An 18,869-nucleotide genomic window follows, 5' to 3' on the forward strand; every position below is an offset into this window, starting at 1 on the left:
ATAAAAGTTTATATTTTATACTATAATCAGAGCAGGAAAAACAGACAGGCACTTGGGATCCCTGGGTGGCGCCCCAAAAACAGACAGGCACTTATAAGTAAATAAAATAATCTCCTTCCTTCCTTCCATTCTTTATTTACTTTTTTTCTTATATAGCCTCTTTCTCTTGGACAATTTTTTTATACCTGTGTGGTGGAAATATTCTACTGTATCCTCTTAATGCCCATTTGCAAGTTTCAGATATTTTGTGCTCTTTGCATTCCTCAAACTATCTAGACCAGTCTCTGCACAGAGGGGTTTAACTTTTTGATTTCCACTCCCCTCACAGAATGGATGCTTCAGGAAAAGCAGTTAACCATTTCCTTTCTAGTGCATATTTAGTTTTAAGTAGGTTTTTTGCTTGTTCTCTGAAGATACTGCTGCTTTGTGGTTGTAATTAGCTGGAAAATTCCTTAGAGCAGTTTGCATTTGACTTTTTAGTAAGCTTGCGGTTATCGTCTCTGGTATTTCCTTGAGTATTTCCTTTTCCTATCTGTGTAAGAAAAAAAAATCACTGTTCTGTAGCTTTATAAAATGTCCAAAATAGTTATTGAAGCTAGCGTAGTATTTTTTAAATTGTTACTTCTCCCAGAGTGCAAAACTTTCCTTATGAATCAGGTTTTAAAATCCATGTTTATGTATATTGTATTTATTATATATATATATATATCTATATATAAAACTATATATAACTATAGTTATATAGTTATCTATATATATAATTTCAAATATATCCACATGTGGATGTAAGTATATTTGAAATTAGCAGATACTTTACTACTTAGGCTCTGTGGCATTAATTCTCAAAAGTATTAGCTTACAGATTATTTTATTTTCATAACTCCACACTATATTGAGTAAAGGTCAAGTGTTTGTACCAGTTTTTACTTTTTATATACAGAGTATCCCCAATGCTTTGATGTGGAATTATTGTTGTGAGAATACAAATTTAATCATTTAGGCTTTGAACAAATATTGTGGAATCATAGAAGATGGATTAGGTTATACTTAGCTTATTAAATATTTAACTTTTTCAGAAAATGATCATATCCAGATTCAGTCTGTATTGACTTAAATTATTATAACTGTTTGGATAAATTATTAGAAATCCTGGAAATCCTTAAATTATTGGAAATCCTACAGTAGTAAAATACTCTTCTAAATAACTGTCTTAAATACTTTAGGATGTGCGAGTGGTATAATTGGCAACAATGCAGTGCTCATGAATGTGTTCATAAATGCCATGCTTAATGTCTTGGGATCCGTTTTGTTAACTACCTGGAAACAAAGATTCTGCATTAGTATTATTAGTAAGTCTGCACCTTCTAAATATATTTTCTTTTTAAAGGCATTTTTAAACCACATTATCATGCAGTGTTGAACAACAATACGGGGATGATTCACAGCGATACTTTATTCTTGGCTTAAATCATTTGAGGGTTTTTAGCAGTTATCTTTTTAGTTATATGTCCATTGAAAGTATAAAGTACTATTTGCTCTTGGAAATTATTCTTTATATATTAACCTCATTCTTGTTTCTCCCTGCATTTTAGTCGTGAGATGGAGAATAAAGAAACTCTCAAGGGGTTGCACAAGATGGACGATCGCCCAGAAGAACGAATGATTAGGGAGAAACTGAAGGCAACCTGTATGCCTGCCTGGAAGCACGAGTGGCTGGAAAGGAGAAACAGGAGAGGCCCTGTGGTAAGTCACTTGGGTTACCTGCTGTAAGGAAAAAAGAGTAGGAGGAAATGGGAAATTAAGTATCCACAGATCCTCTTGTAAGCTTTTTTTTTTTTTTCTTGATTTTAAATGCAGTTGTTTCATTTGCTTGATATTCTAGCCCCTTGGAACAAAATATAGCTAAAATTATGCTCACTAATCATCTTAAACTGTTCGAGAAACTAAGCTGGCTGGGTTGGGGAGGTAATGCTTAAAGCAACACTGCCCTCTACTGTTAGTATCTAAAATCCTTTTAGTAAAGATTTATATTGTACCTTAGAAAAAGAAAAGCATTTTTTTTCTCATTTTATTTTATTTTATTTTTAAAGATTTTATTTATTTATTCATGAGAGACACAGAGTGAAAGAGAGGCAGAGAGACAGGCAGAGGGAGAAGCAGGCTCCATGCAGGGAGCCCGATGTGGGACTTGATCCCGGGTCTCCAGGATCATGCCCCAGGCCAAAGGCAGGCACTAAACCGCTGAGCCACCCAGGGATCCCTCATTTTATTTTGATAGTCTGTCTCTAAGGGAGGATCCAAAGATCTGAGTTCCAGAAATCAATCCAGAAAACCAAACAGGTTGAATAGACTCATAGGGTTTGAGGTAAATTTAAAAGATACCCAAGGTTTGGGGAAAGAAAATCTAGATCCTGGGATTAGGAAAGGCATACTCTATACTTTGCCATAGTTATTTTCTTCTAAAGCATACAAATACTATGAAATGTACTTGTCTTTCTTTTTTTTTGTCTTTCTTATAAAGGATGTAGATCTTGATTGTTAAGTGACCCAGTTATCTGTCTGTATCAGCAGTTTTTTTTTTTAAGATTTTATTTGTTTATTTATTTATTTATTCATTCATTCATTCATTCATTCATGAGAGACACAGAGGCAGAGACACAGGTGGAGAGAGAATCAGGCTCCCTCTGGGGAGCTTGATGTGGGACTTGATCCCAGGACCCCAGGATTACGACCTGAGCCAAAGGCAGATGCTCAACCAGAGCCATCTAGGTGCCTTGTATCAGCAGGGTTTTATTTGCTTTTTGTTTGTTCTGTAAAAAAAAAGATGACAAGTTAAAATTTATTACATTTGGGGGAGGGCAAAGGGATGGTGGGAATAACCATAAAAGTTATTGAGTAAACTATTCATTTGACATTTCCCTTAGCTATGTGATCATCTAGGCCTATATTCATCCTACTTGCCTTTATTTTTTTTAAGAGGGGGTGGGAGAAGCAGAGGGAGGAGAGAGAATCTTAAACAGGCTTCATGCATAGTGCAGAGCCTGACATGGGGCTTGATCTTACAACCCTGAGGTCATGGCCTGAGCTGAAATCAATTGTGGGATGCTTAGCCAACTGAGCCACTCAGGTGTCCCCCACTTGCCTATTTAAGTAAAAATTTAATTCCTCAGCCACATTAACCATGTTTCAGATGCTCAGTAGCCACATAGATATACGTCATCATTGAACTGCGTTAGTGTTGCACATTTTACCCACTGGTGCTAACCCAGGGACCTAATATAGAATATAACTGTTCCTTTATATACCAACTTTTTAAGCTAAGCTACCACATTACCCATGAGTCTTTTCCTTTCCAGCTAAGCTTCCACATTTCTTCCATTTGTTTTTCATGTGAAGTAGTACGGTGAGAACTCCCTACAGTTTCAATAATCATATCAGAGGATTCAGATGAAGAAAGAAATACAGAATTTATCTTAGAAAAGAGAAAGTTCTAGGGATCCCTGGGTGGCTCAGTGGTTCAGTGCCTGCCTTTGGCCCAGGGCGTGATCCTGGAGTCCCGGGATTGAGTCTCACATCAGGCTCCCAACATGGAGCCTGCTTCTCCCTCTGCCTGTGTCTCTGCCTCTCTCTCTCTCTCTCTCTCTTTGTCTATCATGAATAAATAAACTAACCTTTAAAAAAAAAAGAGAAAGTTCTGTTTAAACAGTTTATAGAAGGGGTAAATTTCTGCCCAATTAATATAAAGAACTTTAAGCCATATGAAGTTTGAATATGCTGCTTTCTGGAGCTCCCTGTGGTGGTGGAAAGTCTAAGTCTTTTGAGAATACCATAAAGCAGAAATCACAACTTTTTGAAAAGCCAGTTCTTTATTACATATAAACTAAGGACATTCACTTATCTAAGACCAAATTTTGTTTTTTCTCACTGAAACCTTTTTGTCAAATCCTCAAGTATGTTACCTGTATGTAGGACAGAGGTAAAGAGGGAAGAGATTCGTGGAATAAGACACATAACACGTAGTCCTTAAGTTCAGTTATACTACCCTACATCTCATAGTTTACAGATTTCATATTACCCTTTAGAAATTTATAATCTACTTGGAAAGTCTGATTTTGTTTGTTTTTATTATGTTTATATATATATTAAATCAGGTCCTTGAAACATAAGTGATGTACAAGTATCTCCAATTATGAAAATGTAACTTATTAAATAAAAACAAAAGCATGAAATATCACAGAACAGTATGTGACTGAATGCAAAAAACAAAAAAACAGGGATCCCTGGGTGGCGCAGCAGTTTGGTGCCTGCCTTTGGCCCAGGGCGTGATCCCGGAGACCCGGGATCGAATCCCACATCGGGCTCCCGGTGCATGGAGCCTGCTTCTCCCTCTGCCTGTGTCTCTGCCTCCCTCTCTCTCTCTGTAACTATCATAAATAAATAAAAATTAAAAAAACAAAAACAAAAAAACAAAAAAACATGTGGAGTGGGCAGAGAGTAGTAACAGATTAGAAAGAAGAAAAATGTGTTAGGCTGATAGAGTTAAGTGTGCATTTGTAAAGGGAGTTAACCAAGATGGCAGTTTTCACCAGGTGAAGGCTAGAGTGTTCTGGTGTGCTGCAAGCTAGAGATGTGGATTAGGAGGGAGAGTAGGAGTGGAAGCCCAGGAAGAGATCAGGTTAGTCATGTTTGGTAGGCATAGCAGCTGGCAAGTAGAACAGTAGGAGAGTAGTGGAAGAAAGGCAGGGAAGGTTGGCTAAGGCTATAGTCACAGCTAGTTTAGGTCTGTTGAGAAACAACAGACCTTGCAACCTTCATTTCTGCTTGACAGACTGCTCTTCAAATGTGTAGCTTCTTTTAGTCATTCTGAAATATATGTCCAAACTATTGTCATAAAACATTGCCAAAAAAGGCAAAATATATTAATCAGACTATTTGGGCACTTAAATTATGCCCATTATTGTTTTCAAGATCCTGCATTTTGTCAATACAAATGAATAAGAAAACGTCTCCTTGAATCTAGTTGAATAAATTAACTGTAGAAGGTAAAAGTACTTATTTTTCACATTTGTTTACTAACCTATGATTGTTGATTTTGAATGTTAAGTAATTTAGGGCACATGATAACAGATTGTACTAAATTCTAAAATTATGTATAACGTCTTAACTAGTGATGAAGCCTAAATGAATGAAATCTGTGGATAAAAATAGTCTTAACATTTATTGCTTGAAGTAATACTAAATGAAAGTTGATATACTGTTACATTTGTATAGCATTGTGTAATGAAAAGGACTTTATTTCTTTGTTGTATTTACTTATTTTTCTTATATTTTTAAGTAACCAAACTAGTAAATTTGTTTAATTTAGGTGGTAAAACCAATCCCTACTAAAGGAGATGGTTCTGAAATTCACAATCTGGCTACTGAGTCTCAAGGAGAAGGCCAGGCAAGCACTGCATCACCCACTGCTAAAGGCCGACGCAGTCCTTCTCCTGGCAGCTCCCCATCTGGTCGCACAGTGAAGTCCGAATCTCCGGGAGTTCGGAGAAAAAGAGTTTCCCCGGTGCCTGTAAGTTAACGTTTCAACAAGTTTGTTAACTTTCTACAACTTTACAGAAAAGTTTGACAGCAATCTGTTAGAGCAGCATTTCTCCAGGTGTGGCCCACAGACCCTTGGTTCGGGGAGGAAAGCAGGTCCTGAGACCCTTCCAGTGGATCCATTAGATCAAAACAAATTTTCTTTTTTTCTTTTTTTCTTTTTTCAAAACATATTTTCTAAGAAAACTGAGATGTTACTTGCCTCTTTCACTGCATTAATATTTACAGTGGTGGGTAAAGCTGATGCATTCATCTAAATTAAAGCTATAACAACAGAAATTGTAGCCTTCCTGGGGTATTTGTGGCATACTTAAGACAAGTGAAGGAAGGAACTTCAATAAAGACAACAAATTATTTTTCACTAGTGAGATTTATTTTTTTAAATATTTTATTTATTTATTCATGAAAGACAGAGAGAGAGGCAGAGACACACGGCAGAGGGAGAAGCAGGCTCCTCACAGGGAACCCAGTGCGGGACTCAATCCCAGAACCCCAGGATCGCGCCCTGAGTTGAAAGCAGATACTCAACCACTGAGCCACTCAGGTCCCTTCACTAGTGAGATTTCAAGCAAAAATTAGAATTTCAGGAAATTCATATCTACTACTTTAAACTTGACAGTTTCCCAGTACTTAAAAGAATTTTATAATGAGATTAGTGATGCTATCAAATGTGATTATTTTTCATATATAATCGCACAGTAGGAAAAGTTGGTTGGTGTGGTTTCAGATTCTACATCACATTCTTTAAGAAACCATTTCTTGGGAGTTATCAAAGAACTGCATTCATAATTATTGGAAGAGTCTTTTAAAATACCTTTTCCAGCTACATTTATTTGTGAAGCCACGTTTTCTTCATGTATTGTAACCAAAACATCATTATCACAGCTGGCTCACTGTAGAAGCATGGATGAGAATCCAGTTGTCTGTATTAAATTAGACTTCAAAGAGATTGGCAAAGTGATAGGTGCTGACTTTCTGAGAGAGAGAGAGAGAGAGAGAAAGAGTGGAAGAATGGGACTTCTAGTGGCAGAAATGCAAGTTAAAATTTACTTTATAAACTTGAAGAGCAAATGAGTGGATAATAGAATGATTATGATCATGACCACAAGGGGGAGATTTGGTTTTCCTCAGATCAGCGCATAAAAAATCCTTTTAGAAGTAGCAGCACCTGGGTGGCTCAGTCATTTAAACTGCTGCCTTTGGCTCAGGTCATGATCTCAGGGTCTTAGGATTGAGCCATGCTTCAGGCTTCCTGTTCAGCAAGGGGTCTGCTGCTTTCTCTCGCTATTTCTGTCTCTCAAATAAATAAACTCTAAAAAGAAAAAAAAAATCCTTCCAGAAGTAAATTTTAAGTAAATCTTTTTACATTAAAGCCAAAGATACTAAATAAATAAATAAATAAATAAATAAAGCCCAAGATACCCAACAGTATTTATTTGCTTTATGTTGACACATCTTTAAATGAGCTATTTTTTTAAAGCTTATAAAGTCTTTATTAGCTCATGAATCTCTAAATTAGGTGGAACTCTGCAGGAATGACTTCTGTCTGTTCCCCATCGTACCTGCTGAAGCTGGAATATCCAAGATGCTTCCTTATCATGTGTCTGGTACTTCAGCTGGGATGCTAGAACAGTTGGAGGCTGTTGGCATCTCTTCTTCATAGCATGGAAGCTGGGTTGCAACACCACGTTTTGCAAGCCAGGAGAGCATATGGAACAGATTTTTTCTTCGTCCTCAGAGAGAACCCTGCTGACACCTGTTTTTGGACTTCTAGCCTCTGGAACTATGAGACAAATTTCTATTAAGTTCCCCCACCCAACCTCCCCCAAAAAAAAGGCTATCAAGAGGGCAAATCCAGTCTGGAAGCTTTTATGAAGCCACTTTGTTTCCTAATGCCTTATTGCCCAAAAGTAGTAACATGCTAGTTGCAAATACAGAATTAGTGTGGTGGGGGACCACACAAAGGTATAAATGCTGGGAGGTGTGGTTTATAGGGGCCATCAAAGTATAAAAGTCTACCACAAGTATATACGGAATTGCATTTCCCCTTCCCTCCCTCACTTTAGGATATATGTTAGTCAAAGTTATCCCTCATTTTTTTTAAACACCAAGTTAGCATTTCATTATCTGGATAAATCATAGTTTATTTAATGAACTATACATACTAATGGATATCATGCATTTTCCTCTTCATTACTAAAAAACAGTATTGCAAACATACTTTTTATATATGTATCATTTTACACATCTGTGAGCATATCCATAGTCTGAATACTTAGGTCTATAGCATGTGCATGTGTACTTGTTTCTTCTTTACTTTTTAATAACTGCCCATTAAAAAAAAATCAGTATTTTTTTTGGATTGAGATATAATTCCTATACTATACAATTCACCTTTTTAAATTATACTATTGATTGGTTTTGGTCTTTTCAGAGTTGTAGCCAGTCATTACAGTCAACTTTAAAACATTCTCATCACCCCCATAAGAAACTCCAGGCCAATTAGCAGTCTCCCCAACCCTAGGCAACCATTACTCTACTTTCTGGAGTCTATATATAATTTGCCCACGCTGGTTATTTCATAAACAGTAAATGGAATCATGTAGTGTATGTGGTGTTTTGTTGGCTTCTTTCACCTAGGATCATGTTTTGAAGGTTCATCTGTGGTATAATTTTATCAGTACCCCATTTGTTTTTGTTCTGTTTTCTGGGTTTTTTTCCCCCACAAACTATGTTTATTAATCAGTGTATACATTGATTTTTGCCATATACATATATATTTTAAAACAAAAGTTATCTATGCCATATCATTCTTGTTCTTTTTGTTGGTTTAACATTCAGAATAAATTTCCAATCAACATAGTTCTCTAATTATATTTGGAAGTACTCCATTTTTAGCTATAGAATAACATTCTTTTGTATGGATATGCACATCTGGTTTGTCCATTCATTTAGTTGGACTTTTGAATTGTTTCTATTCACGGTTATTATGAATAATGCTGTTGGGAACATTTGTGTACAAATCTGTTTGTGTATATATCTTTTCACTTCTCTTGGGTTTATACCTGGAAGTGGAACTGCTGGTTCATGTTTTCCAAAGCAGCTGTACCATTTTATTTTCCCACCAGCACTGTATGAGGGTTCTAATTCTTTGTTCTCACCAACGTTTATTATCTTTAAAAATTAAGTTAGGCATAAAAAGAACTAGAATTTCCACTGGGCATTGATGGAAAAACCCAAGTTCTAGGAGAATCAGTGAAGTGGAATGAGTCGTATATATCACCTTTACCACAGGTGTTTTTGTCAGCCTTCAGTAAAATAAATGCCTTAGTCTGGGGAGAGTCACTTGCCATTAGTTCTCTATAGAGTCTACCACAGGAGGAATTCCATGTTAGTGTTTATAAATTACCAGTTGCAAAAGAGCATTTAGTAACACCTTAAGTGGAAGCCAGGAAATTGGATTTTAATTTTTATCACTAGAAATAAGTCATCTTTATGCTTTTTTATCTTGGTTTACATAATACTTTTCAAAGTACTCAAATATTTACATTTTGTAAAATTACCACATTTGTCTCAATCAGCTAAGTATCATTAGTTACAGGGATAACTGAGATTTTAGAAGTTTGTGATGCGGTATGTCAGATAAAAGCATTTGTAAAATGCATTTTGTTCCATTATACTTTGGAGCATTTTTTCAGAATATAAAATGCCACATGGCCATCTGGTATGACCCTTTTTTAGGTAATTGTGTCTTATCAAGAAGTAAGCAATTTACTTAATACAAAAACAATGTTGTGAAGTTTCAGAGTGGGAGAATCACACCACCTCGAAGAGCCCCTTCACCAGATGGCTTCTCACCATATAGCCCAGAGGAGACAAACCGCCGTGTAAACAAAGTTATGAGAGCCAGGCTGTACTTATTGCAACAAATAGGACCCAACTCTTTCCTGATTGGAGGAGACAGCCCGGACAATAAATACCGGGTGTTTATTGGGCCTCAGGTAGGATCTTTGACCATTTTACATTTTATTAGTATCTGGTATTAACTCAGATGTATATACCATAGCATTCTTAAAGTTACATCACTTAATTTTCTTTAGTAAACTAAAGTGAATTTAAAATATATTTTGTGTTTACTTAATAAACATTTTTATTTAATGTACTTGTGAAGGTCTCTAGTATACTTAATATACTTAATATACTTTTCTTGCATATCCTTACATATCTTACCATATAAGAATAATGAAGCAAATTAGTAGCAACTTTGTTAAACTCAAAAAGATAAAAAAAAAAGTGATCATCTTAAAACCACAGATTTATTACTCATAGGTTCTCTTTTAACTCTAGAACTGCAGCTGTGGGCGTGGAACATTTTGTATTCATCTGTTGTTTGTTATGCTCCGGGTATTTCAACTGGAACCTTCAGATCCAATGTTATGGAGAAAAACTTTAAAGAATTTTGAGGTAACTTTTAATAAATGCTTTAGAGTAAAATTACTAACAAATTTTTATGGCTCATTCTTGACAATTTTCCATGAGGTGTAAATTTAATTAGACAGTAGTCATTTTGAAGGCATGAAGATATTTAATTATTATTTGAGGCTTATCTCTTATAATCCACTAATTAGTTTTTTCTTCCAGACTGTAAAGAAAGTAAACACTGACCTATAAAAATACTGTCTTTAGTAACCTATATATATTACTTTTGAAGCTCTTAAATTGGCTTTGTGAAAAATTTATGAAATAAAAGACAAATAATTCAACCTCTAGAACTCTTCATATGTATATTATGGCACGAATATCATTGTTACTGTCTTTTTTCAATGTTAGGTTGAAAGTTTGTTCCAGAAATATCACAGTAGGCGTAGCTCAAGGATCAAAGCTCCATCTCGTAACACCATCCAGAAGTTTGTTTCACGCATGTCAAATTCTCATACATTGTCATCATCTAGTACTTCTACATCTAGTTCAGAAAACAGGTTAGTACTTTTTAAGGAATTAAAAGCATTAATCCAGTGTTACTTTCTAATTTTAGAGGTATTTTTTTATATCTTCTTGTTAAATTGCTCTAAATTAATTTACTTATTGAATCTTGACTTTTAAAGTTAAAATCAGGGGTAAGCAATATTAAAGGTCATCTAAGTATGTGTGTATATACACACATATATGCATACATATATAGGGACTTTTTATCCTGAACAACTACACTGTTGAAAACTGGCACCTTAAATATCAGAATATAATAGTCATTTCACAAAAAAAGTCAGGTGGCAAGTATAAAATATAAGTGGCTGCTGTTTATCTGTCATTACTTTGTGCCAAGCACCTAAAATGGTGTCTAATTCTGTTCATATACCAACCTGATTATCACTCTTTTGCAGACAGTGAAGTTGAAGCACTGTATAAAAAATATTCTATAGTTCTTTTATAAACAAATCATATACAAGCCAAAGTGGTTTTCCAAAATCACTTTCAAATGTAGGACCTTTAAATTGAATGACATCACTTCTTTTAATGATCTTGCCAGAGAATTCTCATTACAGGCTATTTTACTTGTGAGAATACAAGGATGCTCTTCTAAACAGACTAATCGATAGTAATTAAGAGATAAAGTAGCCATTAATCACAGTTATTTAAAATCTGCGCTTCTCAAACTCTTCCATTTCCTAACTGCTGATAAGAATGAACACGTAATGCTAAAGGGTCTGAATGAATATGTAATGGTGAAGGATTTTTACACTCAAAATGACAGGTGTAAAAAAAATTTCAAATCTGTAGTATTATCAAAACACCTGTGAATTTTCTTTCTTTTCCAAGTTCTTTATTGGGTTTCTTCATTGGTTTTAATGTAAAAATGAGTTTTTTAAATTACTCCAGAAAGGAGTGCTGCTTCTCTTAAAAGGGCACTTCTGATATGTTCCTGAGGGACCTGTTTGAGAAGCACTAATCTTAAGTGATTAAATCCCATCTTCATCCCATCAGTTTTTTTTAAGTGTTGTAACTGCTTCAAAATTCATGAAGAATAGAATGTAATCAGGCCAAGGGATTTGTGAAGGAAAGAATGGAGAGACCTATGGGAAAAGTAAAAGTTTGAATTTTCTTATTTTTGATTAAATGAATTGATTTTAGAATCAATTGTTTTACAAGTTTTTTGGGAATTAGAGATTTCTACTTCACATGGTTCGGTGATAACTGAAGCCAAAAGAGATCGTGCAACAGCTCAGTTGAGTAAAGGCAGAATCAGAACCTCAGTATCTTGACTTCTTGTTCAGGTCTCTTTCCCTTAACTCCTTATCTCTTCAAAATAGATGAAAAAAAAAATGAACTTTATTTGTTAAGCTTCCTGAGCCAGACTTATTCTGGAACCATCCTCCCTTTGATTCACATTCCTGTAGTTTTTTATTTTGGAAAAAAAAGTTTAAAACCAGGTAGTCAAAGTCAAAATAGAAAGTTTCTCGCTAAAATGAACAAAGATAACTTCTAAACATGGGCTAGTCATAATATGGAGGTTTTATTAATTTGTTTGGTTTACTATATCTGTGGGGGGGGAACCACAGAAGCTATAATCTTGATATACTGGGATTATGCTGTGTAGCTAAGTAGATTAATGTTTCATGTAATTGGAAATTTTTATATCTAAAGACTACAATTTTTTTTTAAGACTACAATTTAAAAAACAAAACAGGAAATTTATCTGGAGACCTGACTGCATTGTATTAATTTTAAATTATATAAGAAACAATTAAAGCCAGAATTTGGACAAATTGAATATACTTTAAAAATTTTGATGCAGTAAGTGTACTTTTAAGAAAAAAAAATTAATCTGAGAAATGCAAAAGATTTATATATATATGACTCTTTGTCACAGTATAATACAAAAAATTGAAATACCCAGCAAGGGAATGGTTAAAATATACTCATATCAGGAATAGTTCATACAGATATTAAAATTATGCTTCTGGGGTGCCTGGTGGCTTGGTTAAGTATCAGATTCTTAATTTCAGCTCAGGTGTCCTCTCAGGGTTGTGAGATTGAGGCTGTGCAAGGCTCTGTGCTCAGCAGGGAGTCTATTTGGGATTCTTTCCAATTTTTACCACCCTTCCCTCGGCTCACACTTGTGCTCTCACACTCTCTTTCTCTCTCAAATCTTTTTTTTTTTTTTTTTTTTAATTTTTTCATGAGAGAGAGAGAGAGGCAGAGACATAGGCAGAGGTAAAAGCAGGCCCCACGCAGGGAGCCCAACATGGGACTCGATCCTGGGTCTCCGGGATTAGGCCCTGGGCTGAAGGCGGCGCTAAACCGCTGAGCCACCCGGGCTGCCCTCAAATAAATAAATCTTTAAAAAAATTAATGCTTCTGAAAAAAAAAATGCTTCTGAAGAATACTGAATGGCATGAAACAAAATGTAAGTTATAATACCGTATATTACACATGAACCCAGTTTTTACATATAAAGGTATTGTGGGATCCATACATATTTAATGAACAGAAATTTTAATGGTTCTTAATAGGTGGCATTATTATGAGTGACTTTTATACTTTAAGTACTTGGGGCTTTAAGATTCATCAGGTCACAGATTCATCTCTGTCACTACTCACCTCTGCCCTTGCAGCTCAGATAGCCACAAAGGATAAGTGAATGAATGGGTGGGGCTCCGTTCCTGGAAAACTTTATTTACAAAAGCTCACAACAGACTAATTTGATCTCCTTGTAGTACACTAATACCTGCTCTCTACTCAAATGACTTTACTTCTGATAAAACTTGCTAAAAAGGGGATCCCTGGGTGGCTCAGCGGTTTAGCGCCTGCCTTTGGCCCAGGGTGCGATCCTGGAGTCCCGGCATCAAGTCCCACGTGGGGCTCCCGGCACGGAGCCTGCTTCTCCCTCCACCTGTGTCTCTGCCTCTCTCTCTCTCTCTCTCTATGTCTATCATAAATAAATCTTTTTTTTTTTAATAAATCTTAAAAAAAAAACTTGCTAAAAAGAAAATGTGAAATGTAGAAGTGAGAAATGTTTCTACTGCTTTCTTAAAATATGAAAATACAGGAACAGTTCATGTCCAACAATAAATGGATGCTGAAGTCAGAAAAGCATTTAAGAAATAAGTTGTACCTGCAATTGGACTGAATTATGGAATTTTCTTTTTTCTTCTAAATCTTTTGAATAAGCTCACTTTGGTATAATTTGAAAGTTACTTGACCTGGGATCATCTCTGCCATTAATATTTTTATTATAGATTGTTGTGTAAATCATTTCTGCAGTGTTTTTTGTTAATTTTTATCATTACTGCATGCATATTTTGCATTTCCTCACTCAATATAGCTTCATTATCATGAAGAGAGCTAGAAGGGGCAAATGAGCAGGAGGGAGAGAGACTAGTACGTGTGCCTTTACCTCAGGAATCATCCATCATGACTTTGCTCGGCCTGTTCAGCTTTTATGAAAGTTTTTCAGGAAACTGTTACTTTGCTGTCAACTATTCAGACCTGTTTTTCAGGAATTATAGCTTAAAGTTGTAGAAGTGTAATATTAGGCTCAGAGAAAAGCCTGAAGTTAGTAGAGACTCAAATTTGTACAAGTAAGTAGATTATGAGTTATTCTCCTGAAATTAAGCCTACCATGAAGTGATTTTATGATCTTTGGCAGCTTCTTTAGCATTTCAGAGCCTAATCTTTATATTATAAAGGAAAATACTGATTTTTAAAAGCTACTCATGACATCATGAAGTGGTTCAACAAAACTTTATGAAGTAGAAAACAAAACCCCTGTCTCTAGTCTGAGCTGCATACAAAACTACTGTTTAACAGTTTAATACAACTTTTAAAAATTACATAAAGAAAATCGAATTCTTCTCTATACTATTTGTTTATACTCACACTACTACTACTCTCATCTTTGTTTTTTAAACAAATGTAAAAGTCATGCTTTATATTTTGATCTGAAACTTGCTTTTTTTTTTTTAAAAAAAAAAAAAAAAAAACTTGATACCTGGAACAATTTTCCTGGGTCAGTACAAAAATAGACACTACTTTTTTTTCATGGCTGTATAAGATTATATAGATATGCTACAATTTATTTTGCTATTGCCATAATTAATGAACATTTAGTACACCTCTAATTTTTTGCCTATTAAATGCAACAAATTTTCTGTTTATGTATTCCAAATATCTCTGTAGGATAGCATCCTACAAAATAGGTTTTTTAGGTCATAGATATGTTATATTAAGTAATTTAAGAAATACTAGCAAATCCCTTTCCAGAAATTTCATTTTTTACTTCCACTAGCAGTGTATATGAGAACTTGCTTTCCTATGCCAATACCCAGGCCAGATGTGACCAACCTATACAATTTGTGTCAATCAGGTTATTTAAAAAAAAAATTTTTTTTTCATTAAAATGCATTTTGTACTTCATTTTTCATACTTACTGGCTATTGGTATTTTTCATTTCAATTGCCTTTTTATCTTCTTTGCCATTTTACTATTAAATTACTAGTATTTTTCTTGCTGATTTTTAAAAGCACTTTCTGTATTAAGAATAGTCTAATACATAGAGTATCCTTCACATATACCTGATAAAGTTGCAGGTTCACCATAATTGGAATCATTCTGTACAAATTAGAATTCTGGCATGGTATCTGATGTTCTTCACCACATAGTATGTTGTGGATGTATGTTTTTGTCATTGTTTGTGAATGTCTTGGAGACTTTTTTTTTTTTTTTTAAGATTTTATTTATTCATGAGAGAGAGCGCGCGCGGGAGAGAGAGGCAGGCAGAGACATAGGCAGAGGGAGAAGCAGGCTCCATGCAGGGAGCCTGATGTGGGACTCAATCCCGGGACTCCAGGATCACGCCCTGGGCTGAAGGCAGGCGCTAAACCGCTGAGCTGCCCCCAGGGGTCCCGAGCCCGAGCCCTTTTCTTTTTTTTTTAAAGGCTTCACAGTGTGTGAGTGTACTGCTTTTTAAACTTTTTGATGTTCATTTGGTTAATTTTTTCTTTATGCTAAATACTGCAGAGAACATTCTTTCATACATATATAATCTATTATATAGATTATAATATAAAAATAATAAAATCTTATTTTGTCTCTTTATTTTCTTATGATATATTCCTAGAAGTCTAGTTGAAAGGTTTTGTATATTAACAATGTAACATATGTTTCTAGCTTTGTTTCTAGGAAAGTTGGACCAGTTTATGGACCCACACAAAGTGCTTCTGATGGGCCTTCAAACTTAACATGGAGTAGATGAGTTCTAAGGTCCTCTCCAGTAATTGCAACCTTAGAACTATTGGCATATAGCATGTTTGTATATAGTCAAACCTTACAACAGTTTGTTTAAAAGGTACAATAGCAGAATTATGGGGCTACATGGGTCTCTTATATTGTACTTCATATATTGAATTGTATTCATAGCAAGAAAAGGTTAATTCATACCCACAACCTATAAATATTTAGTGGTGTGAATCTTATTTAAAATTAGTATACTAATGAAAGAAATAAATACTTCCCAAAAAGTTCTATAGAAAATGCTCTTAACAAGCATTTCTAATTAGTTTTTTTCATATTTAAAGAACCCAAAATTGCTTTTAGCTCTGGTGTTAATCCTTTATTATATTCTTTTGTGTCTAATGCTTTCCTCTCCCCTTCCTTATAGTATAAAAGATGAGGAGGAGCAGATGTGTCCTATTTGCTTGTTGGGCATGCTAGATGAAGAGAGCCTCACGGTGTGTGAAGATGGCTGCAGAAACAAGCTGCATCACCACTGCATGTCAATCTGTACGTGGCTCTTCTCCTCCCCGTGCTTACCCAGCACAGTTAGCATATGAGCCCACTAGTGATTTAGGGTTCTAACATGACTTTTAGGGAGACTAGGGAGAGAAGAAAAATAACTTTAGGCCCTTATTTAAAGTTTTCACTAGAGTTGAGGATCTGTTAGGAGATGAGGTGTGTGAGCAAAGAAATGTAATACAGTGTGATATGTGTAGTAACGGAAGGCAGGCACAGAATTTAAAACAAAATTCTGGTCTGGAAGATGTATGTGGAGGTGAGGAGGTGAGAAGATCTTGGCAGGCATGACAGGGTAACATGAAAGCAAGTTTTGGAATAACATAACTAGGTAACCAAGTAGGCAGAATGTTTTCAAAAACAGCAAAATACATGTTGTAACTTTAAAAAATAGCATTTGCAGAAGGTACACATTAGAATAATTTGCCTCCTGTGTTTGCCTGCTTCTACATAAATATATGAAATTATTTTTTGAGATTCCTTCAATATAAACCTATACTAGCCATTAGCAACAATTATTATATGTAACTACTTGATGTTAAGCATTTGCATTTTTTTAAGTGTTTTCCTTTAATTTTCAGGGGCAGAAGAATGTAGAAGAAATAGAGAGCCTTTAATATGTCCCCTTTGTAGGTCTAAGTGGAGATCTCACGATTTCTACAGGTAACAATTTTGAATTAATGAATTGGATATGTTTAATAAAAAATAAAAATGTTCTCTGGGTGTTATTGAAGTCTTTTAAATTTTTTTTAACAAGCTTTTGTTAATTTTTCGTTTAGCCATGAATTGTCAAGCCCTGTGGATTCCCCTTCTTCCCTGCGAGCTGCACAGCAGCAAACCATACAACAGCAGCCTTTGGCTGGATCACAACGAAGGAGTCAGGAGAGCAATTTTAACCTTACTCATTATGGAACTCAGCAGATTCCTCCTGCTTATAAAGATTTAGCTGAGCCATGGATTCAGGTAAGTAGTTCTTGTTCTTCATTTCTCAAATAAACCTTTACAGACCAATTAATGTAGCTGTCTACCACTCGTTTATAATTTAAGGAAATACTTTTGCTTGCCTCCCTCATGACTGATAGTTTGATCGAAAATTTTACCTTTGGTGTTAACACTCTCCTGCTTATTATAGAGCTTAAACTTTGAAAATTCCTGGAGTCACACCTCCCAGCTCTAGAAAAATCTCTTTCTAAACAATCAGACATAAAGGATTATCTAAGGATAGACACTAGACCTCTTCAGTGCTAACCTGTTCAAATGTTTAATCCCATTCCCACTAAGAATTTCTATCATTTTTCTTGTTTATTACCATTTAAACTCAATCTTGGCCTCGGTGGCTCAGCGGTTTAGCGCCACCTTTGGCCCAGCGCGGGATCCGGGAGATCAGGTCCCATGTCAGGCTCCCTGCATGGAGCTTGCTTCTCCCTCTGCCTGGGACTCTGCCTCTCTCTCTCTGTCTCTCATGAATAAAGAAATAAAATCTTTTAAAAAATAAAATAATTAAAATAAACTCAATTTCTTTTTTCTGTATTCTCATGGCATATAATAGGTGCTTGATAATTGCTGAGTGGATGAATAAGAAAAAAAGTATAGTATTTGCCTTATATTAGCTAGCCATTTTTATTTGTAAGGGCAGTTTCTGTTCCTTCACTTTCTCTTCTGATGAAATGCTTTTTCTTCCACAGTAAATTGGAATTTCTTTGGTGGGTTGGTGGGACTCTAATGATTTTCTTTGTCGTTGCCTACTTTGTCTATTATTTTTAAAAATGTAGAATCCCAAACCAATCTCTCCAATAAACAATAGTGAAGTAAAATATTTTCAGTAATCTGTTAAATTCTGTTCAGTACTACTAAATTTGGAAACAGAGACACTGACTCAGCTTGTATATCATAAGGATTTGTTTCCTTTTTCTTTTTATGATTTGTATCTTCCTGTAGCTTTTGAATTCTCTTTTCTCAGTAATGTGTTATGAATCTAATAAAATCTGCAAACTTAATAAACACAAATTATTTCTTTCATCTGGTTCACTAATGGTACTAAACATAAACCCTCACCTGCCCCTTCAGGAGTCCTCAAGAGAACTTTCAAGTTGATACTTAACTATTGGATGCTATCTTTCAAGGTAGTGGTCTAATCAGTTTTGCTTAAGCTTTAGGTTGGACTGTGCCTATATACTCCTTGTTTTTTTATTGATGCGATACAAGACAGAATTAAGCCTTAGATTATGGTATGCTATTTAACAATGAGTGCCAGCCATATAACAAGTTGACTGTATTCTAGTTGACTTATTCTCCTTTACTATCACCTTAGAACACATTTAAATAAATCATCATTCGTTTTTCCTAAAATTGTGTTTATTCATCTCTAAAATTCAGAAATTTTTCATATAAGTTATGTAGGGTATTAAGTTTACTTTTAGCTAATGAGCCCATAATGTCAAGACCATGTACCCTTTCCTTGATTTAGGGACTCTGGCATTGCAGGC

At 35.1% G+C, this 18,869-nt stretch overlaps 1 protein-coding gene across 2 annotated transcripts in view; it reads left to right on the forward strand.

The window, feature by feature from the left end:
• The window catches only part of MAP3K1 (mitogen-activated protein kinase kinase kinase 1), a 78,594-nt gene that overhangs the window by 42,311 nt on the left and 17,414 nt on the right, over nt 1–18,869 (forward strand). For both annotated transcript variants that reach the window (XM_025447150.3, XM_049102785.1), the window contains exons 2-9: nt 1,593–1,743; nt 5,366–5,566; nt 9,396–9,596; nt 9,943–10,059; nt 10,426–10,574; nt 16,253–16,374; nt 16,965–17,046; nt 17,163–17,346. In XM_025447150.3, the coding sequence (XP_025302935.1) occupies nt 1,593–1,743; nt 5,366–5,566; nt 9,396–9,596; nt 9,943–10,059; nt 10,426–10,574; nt 16,253–16,374; nt 16,965–17,046; nt 17,163–17,346 (1,207 nt within the window). The remainder of the gene's footprint in view (nt 1–1,592; nt 1,744–5,365; nt 5,567–9,395; nt 9,597–9,942; nt 10,060–10,425; nt 10,575–16,252; nt 16,375–16,964; nt 17,047–17,162; nt 17,347–18,869) is intronic.

The sequence above is a fragment of the Canis lupus genome, chromosome 2, assembly GCF_003254725.2.
Source record: "Canis lupus dingo isolate Sandy chromosome 2, ASM325472v2, whole genome shotgun sequence".
NCBI lineage: Eukaryota > Metazoa > Chordata > Mammalia > Carnivora > Canidae > Canis > Canis lupus.